The 20,401-nt window shown below is 55.1% G+C and overlaps 1 protein-coding gene across 3 annotated transcripts in view; it reads left to right on the top strand.

Annotated features, from left to right (window-relative positions):
* Positions 1-20,401, top strand: part of Col16a1 (collagen type XVI alpha 1 chain) — a 49,923-nt gene that overhangs the window by 16,941 nt on the left and 12,581 nt on the right. For 2 of the 3 annotated variants that reach the window (XM_023703052.1, XM_023703050.1), the window contains exons 31-57: positions 523-558; positions 767-874; positions 1,140-1,262; positions 1,368-1,421; positions 1,615-1,656; positions 1,959-1,994; positions 2,078-2,131; positions 2,321-2,389; positions 4,505-4,558; positions 4,647-4,673; positions 5,603-5,662; positions 5,848-5,895; positions 6,028-6,081; positions 10,437-10,490; positions 10,709-10,741; positions 12,369-12,476; positions 12,565-12,606; positions 12,702-12,788; positions 13,584-13,628; positions 14,497-14,541; positions 16,241-16,294; positions 16,803-16,856; positions 17,316-17,369; positions 18,722-18,766; positions 18,873-18,926; positions 19,136-19,171; positions 19,485-19,547. In XM_023703052.1, coding sequence (XP_023558820.1) covers positions 523-558; positions 767-874; positions 1,140-1,262; positions 1,368-1,421; positions 1,615-1,656; positions 1,959-1,994; positions 2,078-2,131; positions 2,321-2,389; positions 4,505-4,558; positions 4,647-4,673; positions 5,603-5,662; positions 5,848-5,895; positions 6,028-6,081; positions 10,437-10,490; positions 10,709-10,741; positions 12,369-12,476; positions 12,565-12,606; positions 12,702-12,788; positions 13,584-13,628; positions 14,497-14,541; positions 16,241-16,294; positions 16,803-16,856; positions 17,316-17,369; positions 18,722-18,766; positions 18,873-18,926; positions 19,136-19,171; positions 19,485-19,547 — 1,539 coding nt within the window. The remainder of the gene's footprint in view (positions 1-522; positions 559-766; positions 875-1,139; positions 1,263-1,367; positions 1,422-1,614; positions 1,657-1,958; positions 1,995-2,077; positions 2,132-2,320; positions 2,390-4,504; positions 4,559-4,646; positions 4,674-5,602; positions 5,663-5,847; positions 5,896-6,027; positions 6,082-10,436; positions 10,491-10,708; positions 10,742-12,368; positions 12,477-12,564; positions 12,607-12,701; positions 12,789-13,583; positions 13,629-14,496; positions 14,542-16,240; positions 16,295-16,802; positions 16,857-17,315; positions 17,370-18,721; positions 18,767-18,872; positions 18,927-19,135; positions 19,172-19,484; positions 19,548-20,401) is intronic. The other variant, XM_023703051.1, reaches the window with a different exon arrangement.

Raw genomic sequence — 20,401 nt, 5'->3', positions numbered from 1 at the left:
GGGGCACTGAGCGTGAACCAGACAGACCTGGGTTCCAAACCCAGCTCTGCCTTTTACTAGATTTTCAACTCAAGCAAGTCACTTTTGCCTTCTGTGCCTTGCATTTAGCCCATAGGGTTGTGGCAAAGCTGGGTGGCACACAACTGGTCCCAGAGAAATGACAGTTACAGCTATGGATATCATTGTTACCACTTTGACAGTAACAGCAAACACTAACCTGTATGTCACATGCTCTCCACGCACTCAGTGTGTCTGAGCTCACAAGGACCCTGGGGGGCAGAAGCCTACGCTATTTAATCGCCCCCATTTTGGGAATCTGAGGCTTGAGGGTAGGTGAGGTGACGACTCAACCAGGTCACCCAGGTGGGCAGTCTGGCTCAAGTCTCTTCTCTTTACCTACAGGAGGTTGCTTCATAGCACGAGGCAGAGATCATGTGCCTTGTTTTCTGGGGTGTTCTGGGATCTAACACAGTGCCAAGCACTGTGTGGCACTGAGGGGCATGGGGAATGCTTTCTCCTCAGGGCAAGGCCGGAGAGCGTGGATTGAAGGGGCAGAAGGTAAGAGAACCCCGTGGGCATACGGATGGGTGGGCACCAGCTCCTCTCAGATGCCCTCCTTGCCTCTTTCTCCTGATCAGTTTGTACCCACTTTCCATGTCCTCCCCTGTCCCATCGTGGGGAAAGTTGTGAGTGTCTGAGGGTCCTCAGGGGCCACCTGCCCTTAGCTGGGCCAGCCCTACCCTTCTTGAACCATACTTTTTTGCAGGGTGAGGCTGGAAATCCTGGAGACCCTGGAAGGCCAGGCACCACAGGGCGGCCAGGGCTGTCGGGAGAGCCTGGCGTGCGAGGTCCCATAGGACCAAAAGGAGAAAAGGTCAGGGGCCTGTTTGTTACATGGGTCGAAAGAAATCAGGTGGTGAGCGATGGCGGGGGGAGGGGGAAGGATTGCAAGGGCAGACCATGGGCATCGAAGGAGGTCACAGTCGCCAGGTGAAGGCTTGGAGCTCTTCGGTGCACCTATTTTCTAGGCTGAGGTGAGGGTAGTGGAAGGCAGAGCTAGCAGGGCACAAGGACTCCTGCACTTCTGGCCTGAATGCCAGCTCTGGCTCTCCATCCCCTGATTTTTCTTCTCTGACCAGGGTGATGCCTGTACTGCCTGCCCCACCCTGCAGGGGGCAGTGACAAACATGACCAGCCTGCCTGGGAAGCCTGGCCCCAGAGGAGAGCGAGGCCCAGAAGGCGTGGGCAGGCCAGGTAAACCGGTGAGTGCCAGCCGCCTGCCCTCTGCTCCTTTCCTACCTGCACTTGCCCTTCTCTTCCCGTCCCCCTGTCCCTGTGGAACTCTTGGGCTTTCTTGTATCTCTTAGGGCAAGCCTGGTCTACCAGGAGTTCAAGGGCCTCCAGGACTGAAGGGAACACAGGTATACATCAGTATGGGGACCTGGCTGCAGCTCTGTGTGGGTGAGAGTGGGGAGAGCACAGGTGCCTGAAGGCCTTGGTGTAGGAATTGGAGGTAGGCCCAGGGCGGGGAGAAGGGGGAGGCAGAAATGGTTAAGGAGATGGGTGAGGGGTGAGGTGCAGATGTGGACTGGGATTGTGCTTCTGTCTCTTCAGGGAGAACCAGGGCCTCCAGGAGTGGGAGCTCAGGGGCCCCAGGTGAGTCTCCAGCCTTACCTTTGCCTTCCTACTCTTTCCCAGTACTTCTGTTAGCCAGCCCACTCTCACCCGGCCCTGAATCACAGGGCAGGGCTCTGGGGTCAGGGTCTGGCAGCAGCCCTGCTGGCTGTGCTCTATTAGGAACTTGGCTTTGCCCCCTCTTTCCCTTTTGAGGTCTCCTTGGGGAGCTTCCCTGAATTTGCAATGGCAGGTGCCCCCCTCAGGTCTACAAGTGGGGTACAACAGGGGGAGGCAAGTTGTCTTGGGCTGCCTTGCCCCAGTCTTCTCTTCCTGATTTGCAGGGTGAGCCTGGAGCCCAGGGTTTGCCTGGCGGTCAGGTATGTCTACCTTGGGCCTAGAGGAGACTGGCAGGAAGGGTCACTCTGGGACAAAGCATAGTGAACTGTGTTTCTGTCTGCAGGGGCTTCCAGGACCTCGGGGACCACCTGGCCCCACTGGAGAAAAAGGTGCCCAGGTAAGCTTGTGTTTCTTGGGGTACTGGACCTTCAGAAGTTTTCAGTACTGTGGCAGCAGGCACAGGGGACGTGGGCCCAAGGGATGCCCGTCAGAGGGCTGTCTGTGATGTGGTGCACTGCATTTCAGCTGCTGGGCTGTGCCAGCTTTTAATCCTGCTCCTGTAACCTTTGTGCCTTGTCTTCCCCAGGGACCTCCAGGGACAAAAGGAGCCACTGGACTAGTAGGACCTCCTGGTGCCAGCATCTCTGGGCCTCCGGTAAGTGTCCTCTTTATGTACTATGCTGGGGATGTTGCTGGGGCCGAGACACTGCTGCTGGCAAGAGGGCAAGGAGCGGACCCTTCCTGCCCCAACCATGCAGGCATGGGAGGAGAGAAGCCTGAGCCCAAGCAGCGCTGTTTGGGGACAATCCTTGAACAATACCAACATGATCACTGTCTTTTTTTCTTCTCTGTTCTTTCTCTAAAATATTTTCATTTTAGTTAACGTGATAATTGTATATATTCGTGGGATAGAGTGTGGTATTTCAGTACATATATACAATGTGTACTGAACAAAGCATGATAATTAGCATATCCACCTCATTATCATATCTTCGTGTTGGGAACCTTTATCTCTTCTTCTACTTTTTTTTTTTTTTTTTGGTCTCGTACTGGGGATGGAACCTAGGACCTCCAGACGCTTAACAGAGCTCCCTCGCTGAGCTACCGTCCGCAGCCCTGAGCTTCTTCTCATTGTAAACTGTAGTCACTCTCTTGGGCCTTAGAGAGCACTAGAAAGTATTCCTCGGATCTAGCTGCCTGGGCACCTGTTAGCCAACCTCCCTCTGTCTCTCCCCCATCCCCCTCCCAGCCTCTAGGAATCACATTCTACCCTTTTCTACTTTGAAGTTGACTTTTTTAGCTCCAGCAGGAGACAGAATGTGCTCACTAGCATTTTTTGAGCAGCAGCCACGCTGAGGCCCTGTGCTGCGCTCTGAACACTCAGAAATTCACTTCCACCTCACAGAGCCCTGTAAGGGAACTGCTGTTATTGTCCCGGTCCCTAAATAAAGACTCCGAAGGCCAACGAGCCTGGGGTGGGGCCAGGGACTCAGGGCCCTATCTATCTGACACAAAGCCGCCTACTTCACAGCCTGGAGCCTCTGGCACCCTCTAACTGGCGCTGCCCACCGCAGTGATCGCTGAGGAGGGACAGGTTCTGTTCTGTGCTGCCCAGGACAATGATTCCCATGTTTAAAAGACGTGTCTATTGACTAAATTGCATAGATTAAGTAATAATAAATACATTTTCTCATTTGAGTCATCAAAAACCTGTCTAATAGTCAGCTTCTACTCCCCATGAACCCACTGGAATTTTATAAGATGATATAATTTTAGCCCAAATCAAAAGAATGCCACCTTTCAGCCAGCCTGTGCCATGCTGGGTCGTGGGCAACTGTATAATTTTTCTTGAGCTTTTGGTAATGTTGAAAATAGCCCAGGGAACTGTATCTTTTTCTATCTTTCTGGATCCCTAGAAAATTTCCTGTACGAGTTTGTGAATCAGGAGCAAATTCTTCCCACGAGGGCAGTGAAGCCCATGGGGGCGGGGGGAGACAGGGACTTGCCCAGGCCTGTGGAACCTGTCTGCATGGCCCCCACTGACAGCCCCAGGGTAGAGGCAGAGAAGGGGTCCTCGTCCCAATGGGAGCTTTGAGGCCCAGATGTGAAGGCCCCCGGGAAGGCAGCTGTGGGGACCCCAGCTACACAGCCAGGCTGGCCTCCTTGACCTTTGCACAAGTCGCTGCCCCTCCCAGGAGCTCTGTCCAGGCCTCCTCTCAAGCTGAGTCCCATCCGGGAGGCTTCCAGGCCTGCTCCACACTCGCCATGCGGCCTTAGGCAAGTGACAGTGACTCAGTCTCCAATGCCTTATTGATAAAATAGGGACTGCAGTTGCTTTCTCCTAGCTCAGTCACCAGAATTAATTTTTGTGGTAGAGAAAATGTATATTGGGCACTAAAGGGGGACCAGAAGGGGTAGTGGCTTTGGGCCACAGCAACCTGGGTGCAGTTGTGCTGACAACAAAACTTCTTTAAGCCTCAGTTTCCTCACCTGTAAGACAGAACACTGGGGTCCTGCAAGTCTGGGCATGGGCGTCCCATTTCCTGTTCTCTGCAGGCTCCTAGTGTGTCTCCAACTCCCAAAGTGCACAAGAAAGGCCAGTCTTCCTCCTCCTCCTCCCCCTCCTCCTCTTCCTCCTCCCTCTTTTCACCATAGAGCGTGGGTGCCTGGGAGCCTGGTGCTGCTGCTGTTTGTCCTGCCACCCTTCTCCCAGGCAGCCCAGATGGCCAGTGTCTGTCCAGTGTTGCCCACTGACTGGCTCTCCCTTCAGGGCCGTGATGGACAGCGAGGAGAGACTGGGCCTCCAGGCGCCAAAGGGCTCCCGGTGAGTATGGTACCCGGGCAGCAGGACTCTAGGCTAGCCCTGCCCCTGCACCCCTCCCTACTTACCACCCTGTATGCCTCCTCCACAGGGTGAAAAGGGATCTCATGGCGAGAAGGTAAGTCCCAAGTCCCACTCCTCCAGGAAATCAGCAGCCCCTACTGCCCCACCACACGAGGGACCCTGTGCACACAGTAGCTGCCCCAGACGGGAGACTGGGGCTCGGGGAGGCATCCCAGTCGCCTCAGTATTCCCAGTTCCCTGATTCCAGAGACCCAGATGCCCTGCACTTCAATTGGTTGCTGGCCCAGGATCCTAGACCAGAGAACTCTGGGATCTTCTTAGAGGAAGCTGCTTGTCATATGGGGACTGGATCAGAGGATGGGACAGGAAGAAAATTAAGAAGGAAGGGCTGGTGAGATGGCTCAGTGGTCTAAAGCACCTACTTAGAACAAGCTTAGCAAAGCACAGGGACGGCAGTTCAATCCCCCAGCACCACATGCCAGCCAGCCCCGCCCCCTGGTGGGCTGAGCTGGCTACACACACACACACACACACACACACACACACACACACACACATAAATAAATAAATAAATAAAATTTTTTTTTTATAAAAAGGAGTAGCAGTGAGAAGACAGAAAGTGAGGCACAGGGGCAGAAGAGCCTAGAAACCAGGCAGAGCCCAGGGAAGCAGGGCTGCAGCTGGTGGAGCTGTAACTATACCAGTGGGTGGCAGCAGAAAATGATATAAGTAAATGACAGTCACAGCAGCAGCCATCCTTGTTGGCTGAATACCATGTGGCAGGGCTCCTGTACATGTTAACCCATTCTGGCAACACCATACTCTATGCAGTTGGAGGTTTTGCCCCCATTTTACAGATAAGGAGGCTGAGTCCACAGGTCGCTTAAGGGCACAATGATAAGACACCGAGTCTGGATTTTAGCCCTGGCCTGTCCTTCTCCAGAGCCCATGCTGCCTCCCACTGTCAGTTTCCCAAAGGCCCTCCATTCGCACCACGTCTAACCAAGGTTCTCATCTTCCCAGGGAGACCCAGGGGAGTGCTCCTGCCCCTCGCGGGGAGACCCCATCTTCTCTGGCATGCCGGTAAGTGGTGCTGAGAACCTTCTCTGCCAGGCAGAGGCCTGGCTGCCAACCTCACCTGGTCCCCAGCGTGTGAGGGCCCTGCAGGGCTTTGCACCACAGCCAGCTGCCTCCCCCACAGCCTTGCGCTTGGTGGGGACATTGCCTATAACCTCTCCCCTTCTTTTGCAACCCCCACTTCCACCCAGGGTGCTCCTGGACTTTGGATGGGCAGCTCCTGGCAGCCGGGCCCGCAGGTGTGTGTCGCTTGTCTCCTCTGTCTCTCTTTTGTCTGCCAGCGCCCTGCGGCTTGCCCACTCTGGACTCTGCTGCCCCCAGCGATGGGGCACAGCTCTGTATAGACTCTGAGTCTGTCTTCTCCTTCTCAGGGTCCCCCAGGTGTCCCAGGTCCACCAGGCCCCCCTGGAATGCCGGGGCTGCAGGTAAAGGGGGAAAAGAGAAAGAGGAATCTAGGCAGTGGGGCTCACACAGTCACGGTGGCTGCTCCAAGCTGGAGCCTGAGGGCGCTGCGGCCCTGCCCAAGCATGGGCATGTCTTCCTCCTCTGTGCTCCTGCTTTCCAGGGTGCATGGAGGGCCATGGACCTTGAGGCCAGGTTGGGCACTCCTAGCTCTTTTCTCTTTTCTTTTTAAATTTTTTTTGGGGAAAGGGGTTGGGGGACTGGGGATTGAACTCAACCAGGGCCCTCACACTAGGCTATATCCCAGACCTTTTTAATTTAATGTTTTTGAGACGGGGTCTCCCTATGCAGTGCAGGCTGACCTTGAGCTCACTTTGTAGCCCAGGCTGGTCTCAAATTCGAAATGATTCTCCTACCTCCTACCTCCTTCCCTACTGCTGGTATTACAGATGTGGTCACCACGCCCAGTTAAATCTCCCTTTTTAAAATTTTAATTTAATTTATTTATTTACTTTTGTCTTTTTGAGACAGGGTCTTGCTATGCAGTTCAGGCTGGCCTTGAGCTCACTATGTAGTTCAGCCCAGGCTGAACTGGAACTCAGTGATCCTCCTGCCTCAGCCTCCAGAGTGCTGGGATTACAGGTGTGCACCCCCCCCCAGCTTTTTATTTTTTAAATTTTGAAATGGTCTTGCTAAGTTGCCCACAATGTCAGCCCTTTTTCAAGGCATGCCCTGTTGTGTGATAGTTGCAGGCGCCTCACCAGTGGGTGCCAGTTCAGGTCTTGGTCAGTCATCAAGAACCCAGAATCTGAGTCAGATCAAAATCCCTTACACGGGTATAGTGCTCTCCCTTTTGAAGCAGCATACAACATTCATTGATTAATTCATTCACTCACTCATTCATTCATTCATTCATTCATTTGTGCATGCATGCATGCAATATACATTTTTGCATGTCTGCTCTTTTCCGGGCATCGTTTTTAGGTACTGGGATCCAGCAATGGGCAAAAATGAAAATCCTTGTTTTCTTGGAACTTGCTTCCTCATAGGAGAGCCAGACAATAGCAAGTAAAGGAAATACAGTACGTTAGGAAGCGGTGTCACCAAAGAGAAAGATAAAGCAGGGCGTGGATAGAAGCTGGAGGAGGGTGAGAAAGACATTTGTGAAAAGTGCTAAAAAGAAGGTGGCTTTTGAATAAAAACATAAAGGGAATGTGAGCAAGCCTGTGGGGGCGAGCAGTCCTCGTAGGGAGACTGCAGGTGCAAAGGCTGGGGATGGGAATAAAGCCGACATGCTTAGCCAATACAAGGCAGCCCTAGGCAGCAAGGGAAGAGCATTAGCTGTCGAGCCCTAATGCTAGGGATTGAACCTGGGGGGCACTAACCTACATCCCTAAACCATCGAAATTTTATCTTGAGACAGGATTTTGCTAAGTTATCCAGATTTACCTTAAACTTGCAATCCTCCTGCCTCAGCCTCCCAGCTAGTGGGGATAACAGGCATGTGGCATTTGGCTTAGGCTGTGCATTTTGGAGCCAGGCAGTCTGAATTTGAATCTCAAGCTTTTCTCTGGGCCTGCTGCGTGATACTGGGCAAGATACTTAACTTCTCTGAAAAGGGATAATTATAACACCTACCTTGGAGGGTTTTTTGTAAGTGTTTTACAAAGTTAATGCATGTGAAGTATAGAGAACCATTCCTGGAACCTCATAAATGCTCAGGAGGTATTAGCTGTCATTACTACAGTGATGGCTGCTATTATGATTTTATATCCGTTCCCTCATTCATCGGAGCCTTACATCAACTCTAAAAGGGAGGTGGTGTATCCCTAAATCACAGCCCAGCTGTGAAGGCTGAAGCTTGGAGAGTTAAAGTAGCTTATCCAAGGTCACCCCGCCGGGAGTTGGCAGCCCTGGGCTGGGGCTTCCCCCTGCGGAGCACTTTCTACTTCCACCCGCTGCCTTTCAGGGCAGCTCCCCAGTGGTTTGCATTTGGCAGACCCCCATTGGATGACAGTGTCCAAGCTTCCGTGCAATGCCAGGGCACAGTGATCTGTCTGCAGGGGCCTTGTAGTTTGCTGTGAGAAGCTGAAAGTCATTTCAAAGTGACCCATTAACTAGTGAGAGCAGATGAGGCGCAAAAGCCAGCCAGCCATGGTAGGGGACCCAGGCAGGAAGGCATGGCTGCTGAGTCCAATCCTAGGCCTCAGAGGCCTCGTGGGGTGCCAATGCCGGAAACCAAGCCCAGGTTGTCGATAACAGGCACCTGATCCATGCCAGGTGGGGGGCAGAGGTCTGTGTGGGTACAGAAACATCTCAGGGGTACACAGCCTTTACCTCCTGCATAGTCTCACTGCCTGATTATCATGTTTCATCCCAATCCATTATCAGATGAGGAAGCTGAGGCACAGAAGTGTAGCTAGTAGGTAGTCAAGCTTTGATGTCAAGGTTTGATGTCAACTTGGGGTACAATCTTCACTTCTACATATAGAACAACACATGGGACATTTAGTTCCGGGAGGGCAGGAAAAGAATGCCAGTCTCAGCCTTGAACTAGCACACCAGCAGTGAAGAGTACAGCAGGGAGTGAATACCAATGATGGTAATAATAAACACATTCAAGGCTTGTGTTAAACCCTGATGGCATTAGGCCGGATGCTAGAGGGGTTTGGTGGAGGCTGACTCCAGGTTGGACCCAGGCCTGGCAGGGTGTGCCCTGGGTAGGGGGGGCTGCTGGAGGCAGGCGATGTGTTCTGCTGCTGGGAGCTAGGACTTGAAGGGAAGCCAGACCTCAGAGTGGGCCAAGGAAATCCTGCACCGGGAGGAGTAGGCTGAGCAACGGAGCGTACACCCAACACATATTTAACGCGTGCCTCCTCCATGTCGGGCAGCAGGGAGTCAAAGCAGAACCTGCTCCCTGCCTCCGTGGAGCAGTTAATATGCAAATGCGCATGGTGAATCTGCCAGGGAACCTCCAAGCTGGATGGCACATGTTTAATGTGAGCATCCCGGGTGTGTCCCAACCTCTGTACTAAGGTTCTTTCAGCCATTGTCTCCTTTGAATCCTCACTATGAACAATCCCTGATCCCTGTTTTACCCGTAAAAGAAATGGAGACACACGATTTCCCCCCATACACACCAATAAGCTGCCAAAGGTCATTCAGGCAGTCAGGATTTGTATCTGGATGTGTCTGATCAGCAGGCATCTCGTGTTCGAAGGATGTCTTTTGAGGGATGATGCTGAAATCGTAGAGAAGGGAGAGATTGAAGTTAGTGAGCCCCACTCTGAATCTCAGCCCTGTGCTTTGCTCAACTTGTGACCCTGGCAAATTATTTGGCCTCTCTGAGTTTATTATTTTGTTTTTAAAATGGAGGCAAAATGCTTAGTTCACAGCTGGGAATGGTGCCACACATCTGTAATTTCAGACAGTGTGGAGGCTGAGGCAGGAGGATTGCAAGTTTGAAGCCGGCCTGGACATTTTAGTAAAACTCTGTCTCAAAATAAAATTTCAAAAGGAGCCAAGTGTGGTGGTACACTCCTAAAATCCCAGCACTCAGAAGGCTGAGGCAGGAGGATCACTGTGAGTTCAAGACCAGTCTGGGCTACAAAGTGAGCTCAAGGCCAGCCTGAGCTGCATAGCAAGACCCTGTACCAAAAAGGCCAAAAAATATGGCTGGCGAGATAACTCGGTGGACTAAGTGCCTGCTCAGGCAAGGCCAGGGACCAGGTTTAATCCCCAGGAGCACATGCCTTGCCAGCCCCGCCCCGCCCTACCGCTGGGCATGTTGAGCCAGCCACCAAGTCTGAGTCTGGGCGTGGTGGCACATGCCTGTAATCCCAGCATTGGGAAGGCTGCAGACAGGAGGATCACTAGGAATCTGAGCTGCACAGTGAGACCCTGTACCAAATACATAAAAAAATTAAAAAGTAAAAGAAAGAAAAGACCAAAATATTGAAAGGGCTGGGGCTATAGCTCAGAGGTAGAGTATTTGCCCATTATGTGTAAGGTCCTGGGTGTACCTCCAGTACACATACACAGAAATGTCTAGTTCACCAAGATAATTTATGATTATTGAAATGAAAAAATGAAGAAAAAGCTACCTAAGATAGAAACAGCTATCACTATATGGTAGACCCACTGCCCAGTTCTGCCCATTCTCTTTCCACACGGGTGAAACATTCCCTGTGGGGAAGCCCCTTCTGGGGCTTCTTGGTGCCCCCCCCCAAACTGTCTGGAAACTTTTGAGCTACAGAATAGATGGCAGTCTGGTGCTGGCCAGGGTTCTTGCTCTGCAGGACGAAGGGAAGAGGCAGCAGCGATGGGAGGAGGAGGGGGAGAGAGGAGAGTGCTCACGTGTGTCTGCTCTTGGCTGCAGGGATTGCCTGGAATTGATGGACTGCCAGGACAGCCTGGGCTCACGGCAGAAGTGGTAGGTACCAGCCAACACTCGCTAGCCACCTCCCCCTCCCCCTTCCCAGGGCTAGCTGGCCATCCACCCTCTTTAGCTCTGTGTGGAGTCCCTCTTCTCTCCTGCTCTGATGCTGGGAGAAGCCCAGATGGCCCGCTGCACTCCAAGGCTGTTCCTGATCCCACAAGACTCCCTCTCTCGCCCTCAGCTGCCCACGTCCACACTTCTGTCTCTTGCAGGGCTCCCTACCCATTGAGCGGCAGCTCCTGAAGGTAAGAGGGCTTTCGGGAGGTGTTGGAGCTGGGGGATTTCTCCTAAGGGCATCTTCCCAGCAAGTACTCAGCTGTGGCCTCCTGACGGAGAGCAGCAGATTGAGCTCTCAGGTTCCCTGTTGGTAGGGAATGTGCCTTCCAAGCATCTGTCTAAGAGGGCCTGGCTGATGCCTGCTTTGTAACAGATCCCCAGGCAGCATGTGCTGAATGAGTGCTTGAAGGAGTCCTGCGAAGGCTCCCCCACTCCTGGTACTGGCTAGTCAGTGTTCTGGACATCCCCCTATCCATGGGCATTTGGCCAGGGCAGGGTGTGGGGTCTGCCTGCCCTTCCCCCTCTCTGAACTGCAGATATCTGCAGATGCAGCAGGAGGAGAGGTCAGGTCAGCCTCCTGGCAGCAGCTACGTGCTAGGTCCATGGGGGGCTATGGCATTAAGATCCCTGGCTCTTCTCTTCCAGACTCTGTCAAGCCTGGGTTCACTCAGGTCCTGACCCTGGGCGGTGACTGTGTGTCTCCAAATCCAAGATCTGACATTGCTTCTTGTAACTTTTCCCTTGCTGGCTTCATAATCAAATGCTCCCCAAGGGCCCCCCATGGGAGCTGGATGTACCCTTAGACAGTCACATGGCAGCAAAAGGGGTACCGCCCAGGCGTCCCATTCCCAGCCATGTCCACAACACAGTGGAAGCACTGGCTTGGACAGACAGGAGCAGCCCAGCTCCCAGGACACAGACCAATCACATCTCCTCCTTTGAGTGTCGACTTTGGCATTCTCGTCTCGGCAGTGCTTGTGTGATAACCTACCTCACGAGCCCTGAGCGCTGAATGTGACAATGCACAGAGGCCTGTTTTGATGGCTGGCCTCACGGGGCCACATAATGATGACCACTACCTTTGGGCATCACGGCATTAGGGGAGGGGAGACCCTGGACTCCCACCTGGAGTCCCTGGGCACCACACCCTGCCACAGACAGATTCCAGAGCCCAGAGTCCTTAAAAATCATGGGCTGGTTTTTCTTGGTGGGTTTGAGTTTAGAAGAGAGGACTTCCATCACATTCTCAGAGAATGCAAGCCAGAGGAGGCAGAAGCCTGGGGGTGACAGGCCTGTTGGGAAGACTGTTCAGGCTCGGTGACCAGGGAAGCCTGTGACAGTCATGCTGCTCTGGCAGTGGAGGCCAGGCCCAACCCAGAGGGTGTCCTTGAAGGGCCCAGCTCCTCTAGCAGCTGTGTCCCTGGCCCCCTTGGGCCACAGTGCTGGCTTCCAAGCCAGCCTTTGCTGCCTTGCTCCTGGTGGCTTGTCCTCGCAGTGGATGCAGGTTGCAAGAACAGCCGGGACAGATGGTCCCTCTGCGGGCCCCTCCACCTCCTCCCACACGCCTGTCTGGAAAGTGCTCTGGCTTGGCCCTACCAGAGCTTCTTCCTGGAGGGAACTCAAAAGCCAAATGTTGGAATTGGGTCCCCTGAGGATGGAGCAAAGCTGCCGCAGGGCTGTGGCTGGGAGGGGGGAGAGTGGGCGGAGCACCTTGGGGTGGGAGCCCTGGGTGCCTGCTGTGCTGGGCTTTCCCCACTGGGCCTATCCTGGCCAGCTCTGACCTAGGTCCCTTTGTTCTCCTTCTTCGCTTCCCAGAGTATCTGTGGGGACTGTGTCCAAGGCCAGACAACTGGCCCATTGTCCCCCCAAGAGAAGGGAGACCAGGCCATATCTGGAGTGCCAGGCCTTGACAACTGTGCCCGGGTAGGGACGGGGTTGGGGTCCCTGGGGTGTTGGGGGGCTCCTGGGCTGCTGCTCCCTCTTCTGACATGGCCTTTCTCATCCTTTGCAGTGCTTCTTGCAGCGGGAACGCCCAAGAGCAGAGGAGGCCAGGGTGAGTGAGCCCTCTCCTTACCTGATGATGTCCTTCTGCCCATACTTGGAAAGAGGCCCTGTTTTCTCACTGTCACATCCCTGTCCCCACTCCAGGGAGACAATAGTGAGAAAGATTTTGACTGTATTGAGAACCCTGGACTGCCTGGCTCTCCAGGGCTGCCAGGCCAAAGAGGAGAAGAGGTAAGACTGGAAATGGGGACCTATCTGGCAGGGTCAAGGGGCCCAAGGCCTGGAGATCCTCCAGGACTCCCCAAACCTCAGGAGGCTCGAAGCGCCTCACTGCCTGGCCTTCCCTGGTTCCCTGGCACACTGGCTCCTTGCTGCTTCCTCTACCTATAACCCTCTTCTCAGGGCCCATTCCTGCACGCTCCTGTGAGAGTGCCACATGTCACTTCTCAGTGAGACCTTCTCCATCATCCTTTAAAATGGAACCCTCATCCAGGTGTGGTGATGCATGCCTGTGATCCCAGCGCTCTGAGAGGCTGACACAGGAGGATCACAAGTTCAAATCCTGCCTTGGCAAGTTAGGGAGACCCTGTCTCCAAAACCTGAAACCTCCCATCAATCCCAGAATCCCTGGGTCCTTAGCCTGCATCATACTTGTAACTATACACATGCTGTGTATTTACTTCCCTTAAGAACATTCCACAGGTATCGACTAGGCACCAACTAAATGCCAGCCCTGTTCTACTTGCTACTGTCCACCTTGACCCTAGGCTCTAAGCGCTACTACGAGCCAGGGATTTATATAGCTTTATTTATAGCAGTGTTTCTAGCCCCTGGACCAGTGCCCAGTGCAAAATAACTGCTCAGTAAATGTTGGATGACTGAATGAACCAAATTAAAGGCCATTTTAGCATCCACTAAATGGTCCTGCTTTGACGCTTGCCACCTTCTGTTGCATTTGGGCCTGCTGTTACCGGGGCACTGTGGGACCCCAGCTTCTTCATCTATTTCCCTTGGCTTCCTTTGCAGGGTCCACCTGGCATGAGGGGCTCCCCAGGCCCTCCAGGCCCTATTGTAAGTATCTGTTCCCTGGCTTGCTCGAGAAGCTTTCAGTGGGGTTCTAATGCTCAGACTCCACTTTGCTGCTTTGTCCCTGAGAAGCTGGGCAGGATGGGATGAGAGAGCCTCTGCTGCCCTCCCTTTCCCCCCTGGAGAGCATCTTTGGGGACTGCGGTCGCCTAGCCCCAGGTCCCCTAGAACTGCCCTGCTCTGCCTGTTTGCCTGTTCCTCTGCTTTGGACAGGTCCTCGGGCACATCTTTGTGTCCACCTCATTGCCAAGTTTGTTTTACACCTGAGTGCAGGTTGCTTGGGCAGCCAGGGAAGTGTGTGGTCCGCTGGCCAGATGTCTTCATGCTCCTCCAAGGGGCCAAGGGCTGTGATGGAGCTGGGATCCTCTCTGGGGCAAGACTACACAGAGCAGAGCAGGGCACCTACCCTGGAGTTCTCTGTGGTGTTCGTAAGGCAGGAAGAGAGAAGGGGCTAGACAGATGGAAAGAACCGGCCATGTGTTCATTGGAGAAAAATATCTGGTGGGAGCCCGGAAGCCACCGCCTGGCGGCTGCGTGGAGCCCAGGTCACTGGGAGGATGGGCAGTAGCTTAAGGAATGGGCTCCCACCCCAGCAAAGGAGTTCTGCAGATTCTGGAAGACTGGGGATGGGGTTTTTGACTCAGGCTGTTTGCATCTTTGTCGATGGAGGAGCCATTCTTCCAGCTGCCAGGGGGAGGAGCAGTTTTGTTTCGGGCCAGGGAGGTCAACAAGTCTCTTTTTCAGCTGCCTTGAAATACTTCCCAGACCTCTTCTCCCAATCCTAGACTGTGCTCCCAGGCCACCCCAGGGTGACTGTGCTTGTGAGATGTGACCTGCCTGTTTCTCCCACCAGGGCCCCCCAGGTTTTCCTGGTGCTGTTGGCTCCCCCGGATTGCCCGTAAGAACCTAGCGCTGCTGACCTCCCCTCCCCTGCCAGCAAGGTCTCTGTGGCTTTCGCTTGTCTCCCCACCTGTGGTGCCCTCACACCCCTCCTCCGTGTTTGTTGTTTCTGCAGGCAGGTAGCTAACGACACAGGTTTCCTGTTTCTGCAGGCAGGTAGCTAACGACACAGGTTTCCTGAGGTCCCAGTAGCTCGGACACCCTCCCGTTTCCGATTTCTTCCCTTCCGTCCTTCCCTCTCTCCTGCTCTCCTTTCCCATCTCCTGCTTTCACCTCTCTCTAGTTCCCTGTTCCGTTCCTCTCACAGTTCCACGCCACTCCCTCCCTGTAAGTGCTTCTGCTCTGGACTATTTTACCTTCTTATTTTAAGCTGGTGCCTCCCAGAGCCCCTTTATTCCTCCCTTCTAACTTCTGCCTCCTGCTTCTCACCACCTGCCGTGTGGACTGAAGATTTGCTGAAAGTAGTTCTTGGGGCCCTGCCAGGCACCTGGCCCCCAGCCCGGCAGAGATGCCAGAGCGTCAGGGCCTCACATGGCAGGCTGGCCTGGGTTTGCTGCCCTGTTGCTTAGCAGGGCTGTCCAGAGGCACCTTGGGGTTTGAAGGCAGCCCTGTCTGCACCTTCCCTCATTGCACAGGAGCCCCTCAGCTCCCTGCTGTTCCTCCCTCTTCCTTGGCTCCAGTCCCCGCTTCTCCAAGGCTGGCCGTGTGATACCAGCTAGCTGGGCTCCTGGGTGTTTCAGGGCCTTGCCCCTCTGTGGCCAGTGTCTTGGCCTGCTCCTCCTGCCAGGTGTCGTTAATTGCTCTGCCTTCGTCGTTGTCACAGGTGTGTTTAAGTCACCCCCATCCTCACTGTTGCTCCCGCCCGGGTCACAGAAGCTAACCTCCTGTGTGTCGGACTCACGTTCTAGGGGCCTGGCTCCTTTCCTCCTGGGCCTGGCGATGGAGGCTCATGGAGCATGGCCCCTCCTTGTCACAGTTCCATCTGTCCCCACGTCCTCATCTCTGGCCGGGCCTTGTCTGTTTTCGCTTGCTTGGGTGAAGGGGCCATCTGTCCGTCTAGCCATCTGTCTTGTGTCATGAAAAGTTGGGCACCATTTCTTGAGGGCAGAGGGAGAAGGGGGCAGGACAGGTTTTCTTTGTGGTGTAACAAATCTGCAAAGCCAGGGTGAGGAGGGCAGTGTGGGGCTCCGGCTTGATTGCAAGGGACAGGGATTGCTCTGGAGGGAGCCCCCTTGTGTCTCTCCCCTGTATCCCTAAAAGGAGGTGGTTTGGGGCTGGGGAGGGACTTGGACAGGTAAGTGTTGGGTATCTGGTGATATGCTTTGGTGGGGAGCATTCGCCTGGGGACACCCTCCTGCCAGTTACCCCTCTTAAGAAGCACACATCACAATGATGCACCCCAGACTTGTACCAGCTATCATGCCAGTGACAGTCATTTAAGGGGCATCCTCTATGAGCCCTCCCAGTGGGGGGATATCTCTGTAGCTACCTGTCATGGGAGGTTATGCTCATGGAGGGCTCTCCTATGGGGGCGTTCCACCTTACTGTCACCTTCCAGAGCATACCCCGTACTGTCACCTTACTAGGGCCACTAGAGGCCTCCACCTTTGCCTAGAATGAGGGGGACAAGGGGCAGGGGAGTCGGACTGTGTGCAGTCTGCCTTCCTCTGCAGTTTCTCATGGTTGTTCTCTCCAAGGGCCTTCAAGGAGAACGAGGCCTCAGGGGCCTGACAGGGGACAAAGGGGAGCCGGTAAGAAGAGGCAGTAGGGGCTGGAGAAAGATGGGGATCCCTGGGGAGATAAGTTGGGCTCTGAGGGGTGGCACTGAGTAGAATGTGGGAAATGGGTGTTTTTGTTTCGAAACTCTTGGTGCCTCAGGCCTGCTGCCCTTGGTACGGGAGTCTTCACACCTCTCAGCCTCAAAAAAGCCTGATCTCCATGCGAGGACATAGCCCTGTCCTCTGTCCCCTACCCCCCTCTCATTTCTGCCCACTCTGGGCCTTCTCAGCCTATGGCTCAGCTCCCAGAGTTTGGGACAGCCTGGGTATTTCTACCTAGCCCTGGCCTTGTGGGGGGGGATCACTCACACTAAGGAACCCTGGGCATGGGGCAGTGGCCTTTGGTGGTAACTGTCCTGGGGTGGGTGGACACCTGCTGGCCAGCAACTGCATATATTGTAGCTTTGGCCACCCTTCTGTCCAGGCAGGAGGAAGTATAAACACTGAGGGGCTGACCCATCATGTCTGCTTTTCTTCACAGGGTCCTCCCGGGCAGCCTGGCTACCCAGGTGCCATGGGCCCCCCAGGACTGCCTGTGAGTAAGGGGCCACTGGCTCTGGGGGTTCTAGAGGCTTGGGGTGGTAGACAGGAATCCTTCAGCAGGCATGTCCTCCAGGCATCCCCCACCCCACCCACTGTGGGCCCCTCTGGCAGAATATAGGTGTGCTATTACCTTGGGGCCAGACTTCTAGGGCACTTGTGAGCACCAGATGCAGCAGGGGCTGTCTCCTGGGGGAAGTGGAGACCCCTGGAAGGCACTATCGTCATGGGAGAGTTGGTAGGGTAGGGTGTCCCAGCTTTTCACTGAGGTCCCAGTGGAAGGTGGAAGGCCACAAAAGCTACCCCTCCTTCTTGGCTTTCTTCCCTGGTGCCCTCGGCCTCTGGGTGCCAGTCTGGGTGCCAGCTACAGTCTCCACCCCTCACATTAGTACCAGCCAGGCAGGCCATGAGGCTAATTTTGCTCTTTCTCTCTCTCTCCCTCTGCGACTGTCAGGGCATCAAGGGGGAGCGAGGCTATGCCGGGCCTGCAGGAGAGAAGGGGGAGCCGGTGAGTGGAGTCTCGGCTCTCAGCTCGCGGGGGCGGGAGGAAAAGCTTCAAACGGAGCCTCCGACAACCAGCACTGCCAGCCTATGAGGAGGAGCTGTGACCCCTGCCGCCCAGGCCCCTGAGTCGCTCCAGCTGTGTCTCAGTGTCTCAGCGTCTGCACAGGCTGGTGGCTGCGGAGGCGGAGGCTGCGAGGAGAATCCCAGCAGGTTGCACGCAGACAGGCTGCTGGGGAAGGGCTGCGTCAGCTGGCAGGGCTCTCCCTTCTACTGCCAAGGCAGCCTGGCCAGGGCTGGCCTAGAGAGCGCCAGGCCTGGGCCGCTGCCCCCAGCACCACCACCTTTCCCAGAGGCCCCTCGCTGAGTGCTGGACCTGAGGGCAGCTATCACATGAGGTCCTGAGGCACAGCCCGTTAGTGAGCTAATAGTGGGGCCTGGCCAGAGCCCAAGTCCAGCTGGTGACAAATCTCAGATCTAGAAGCAGCCTAACAGGGACCAGAGTCTTACCTCTCCTCCTCACAAATTTCCCCAAGGCCTCAATGGGATTCAGCAAACCGTCACACTTTCATCAAATAACAAAGGTTTCTCATGGCCTGCTGGGTGTCAAGCTCCCTTGGGAGGATCCTGCCAAGAGCCGAGCAGGCAACTCTGATGCACAAACAGTCACAGAGAAATGATGAGAGATAACAGCAAGAGGGCACACAGGGCAGGGGAAAGGGCTGGAGCCTCGTGGAGATGGGGCATGGAGCAGGGGAGGTCCTCAGAGGAGGTGGCATTTGAACGGAGATCTGAATGGAGAGAGGAGGGAGCACTCAGTTGTTTGTACCAAGTAATTCTCAGAGGGAGAGGCCACAGGTGGGGCGCTGCAGGCACAACTGAGGCCATCTAATGATTCGGTGGGGTTCCAGGAGAGCTGGAAAGGTGGGGAAGGTGGGCTTTCTTGGCAGGGGGTGGATGGCTGTTCAAAGGGCAGGGGTGGGGACACCAGGCAGGCACAACAGAAGAAGAGAGTGAAATGAAGCGGGCAAGGTTGGATGTGGCCAGCATTGAGGGCCAGGGAGATAGCTCAGTGGCTTAAGCACCTGCCTGGCAAGTGTAAGGTCCTGAGTTCAAATCCTGATACTACAAGAAGAAAACAACCAGCATTGATAGAAAGTGTGCATCCTATTCATCTGGGAAGGTTTTGGAGCAAGAGTGACATAATCAGAGCTGTGCTTCAGGAAGAAAAGGTGACAGCCATTTGTCAGGTGGATTGGTCTGCTGGCTCAGATGGCCTCTCAATGAGTGTCCTAACCTTCCCCGTCCCACTTCTCAGCGCCATCAGAGTGACTAATTCTGCTCTTTTTTTGTGCTCAGGGGCCACCAGGTTCTGAAGGCCTCCCAGGCTCCCCAGGTCCAGTGGTGAGTGCGAGGGAATGGGAACCTATGGACATGGGGTTCCTTGTTTCTTCCCCTGGACCTGAGCGCAGGAAGATTGGGTTCCAGCTGCATTCTTCTCTTGGGACAGGGTCCCCAAGGGGAGCGAGGACCCCAAGGGAAATCCGGTGAGAAGGGCGACCAGGTGAGTGACTGCTGGGCCCTGGCCAGGCAGAGGCAGGGAAGGAGGAGGCTCCTCCTCTCTGGTGGTCACCAGCCCTCCCCCACCCCCCACCCTGGAACTGTAGTCTCCAGGCCAGCTGGCCTGTGGGCTGCCTCTTCTTGTCACTCTTTCCACCTGGGCAGCCACGCAGAAAGGTGACGTAGCATGCTGTCCCTTGCTTCCTCCCCTAGGGCTTCCAAGGCCAGCCAGGATTTCCAGGCCCACCGGTGAGTGAGTGAGGACACAAAGCTGCTCTGTCTGATGTTGTCTCCCCACCCCCAGGGATGGGTGTGGGGAAGGGTGAGAAGAGGTGGAGAGGAGCAGCCTGGGTGGCCAGGCCTGATTCCCAGGGCTGGACCTGGAGAACTGGCCTCCTGGGTGGGCTCAGCGGGCCAGGGAGGCCTAATGTGCCTGGGTAGTGTTTCTAGGAAGTCAGAATCTATGTGCCAACAGTGAAACTTGCATGCACAGGGGGAAGAGGGAACGGGTGTCTTCCACCCCCACCCGCTTTCATTCCTGCCTGCTCCTTTGTGCACACAGGGTCCTCCTGGATTCCCAGGCAAAACTGGAGCACCTGGCCCACCTGGCCCCCAGGCTGAGAAGGTGAGCAGGACCCTAAGCTGGCCAGAGGCACAGATCAGGGCTGTGCAACTCCCATCCCCCACTGGGAAATTCAGACTGTATGAAGGCAGTAACTGCAGGATGGCATGGGGGCCATGGCCCCTCGGACAGCCCTCGGGGGAGGGTCCCTGCTGGCTCCTGAGCAGCCCAGGCTTTCATGTGCTGGAGAGGGGAGAGGGTGGGTAGAGGGCAGAGGGGTGGTAGAGGCAGATGACTGGGCCTGGGACAATGTCTTGGGGAGGCAGCAAGGAGCACAAGGACAGAGAAAAGAATGGAGACCAGGAACCCCCGAAGAAGATGCTAACTCAGAGGAGAAACAAGTCACCCTTCAGACAGCCATGTCTAAATTGTCCCCAAGGGCCCAGAGAGGGCAGGTGTGACCTGGCAGAAAGGGGGGGGGGGCAGCAGCATGGGGAGCCCTACACCTGCTGCCCTGCATTTGGCCTGATGACCTTTGGAGAGGTAGCTCTGCCATGGCTGGGGCTGGATCGCTGGCTGATTGAGCCCAGCCTCTGCCCTCTCCCCAAGTGAAGTGTAGGCAGTGGTGCAAGGAGCCCTGGGACGGACTGCTGAGCTTGGAGGGGGGTGCTGCGGGCAGCCTTTCCTCTTAAACAGCACATTACCCTCTCACTGTACAGGTGAGGAAAGACCCATCCAGGAACCTGAAAGGTGTAGTGGGGCGGGGTGGGAGTGGTGGGGGAATGGGATAGGGTTCAGGTCATATATCACATGGGCCGCCCAGCTGAGACTGCCTTCTCCGGGCCTCACCGCCTCCGGAGCCAGCGCCTGTGAGCCACAGTTGGAAGTGCTGGCAGTTCCCTTTGCCTCCCTTCTCT

This window comes from Octodon degus, unplaced genomic scaffold, assembly GCF_000260255.1.
Source record: "Octodon degus isolate 3935 unplaced genomic scaffold, OctDeg1.0 scaffold00163, whole genome shotgun sequence".
NCBI classification, from domain to species: Eukaryota; Metazoa; Chordata; class Mammalia; order Rodentia; family Octodontidae; genus Octodon; species Octodon degus.
This window is presented reverse-complemented; position numbering and strand designations above follow the sequence as displayed.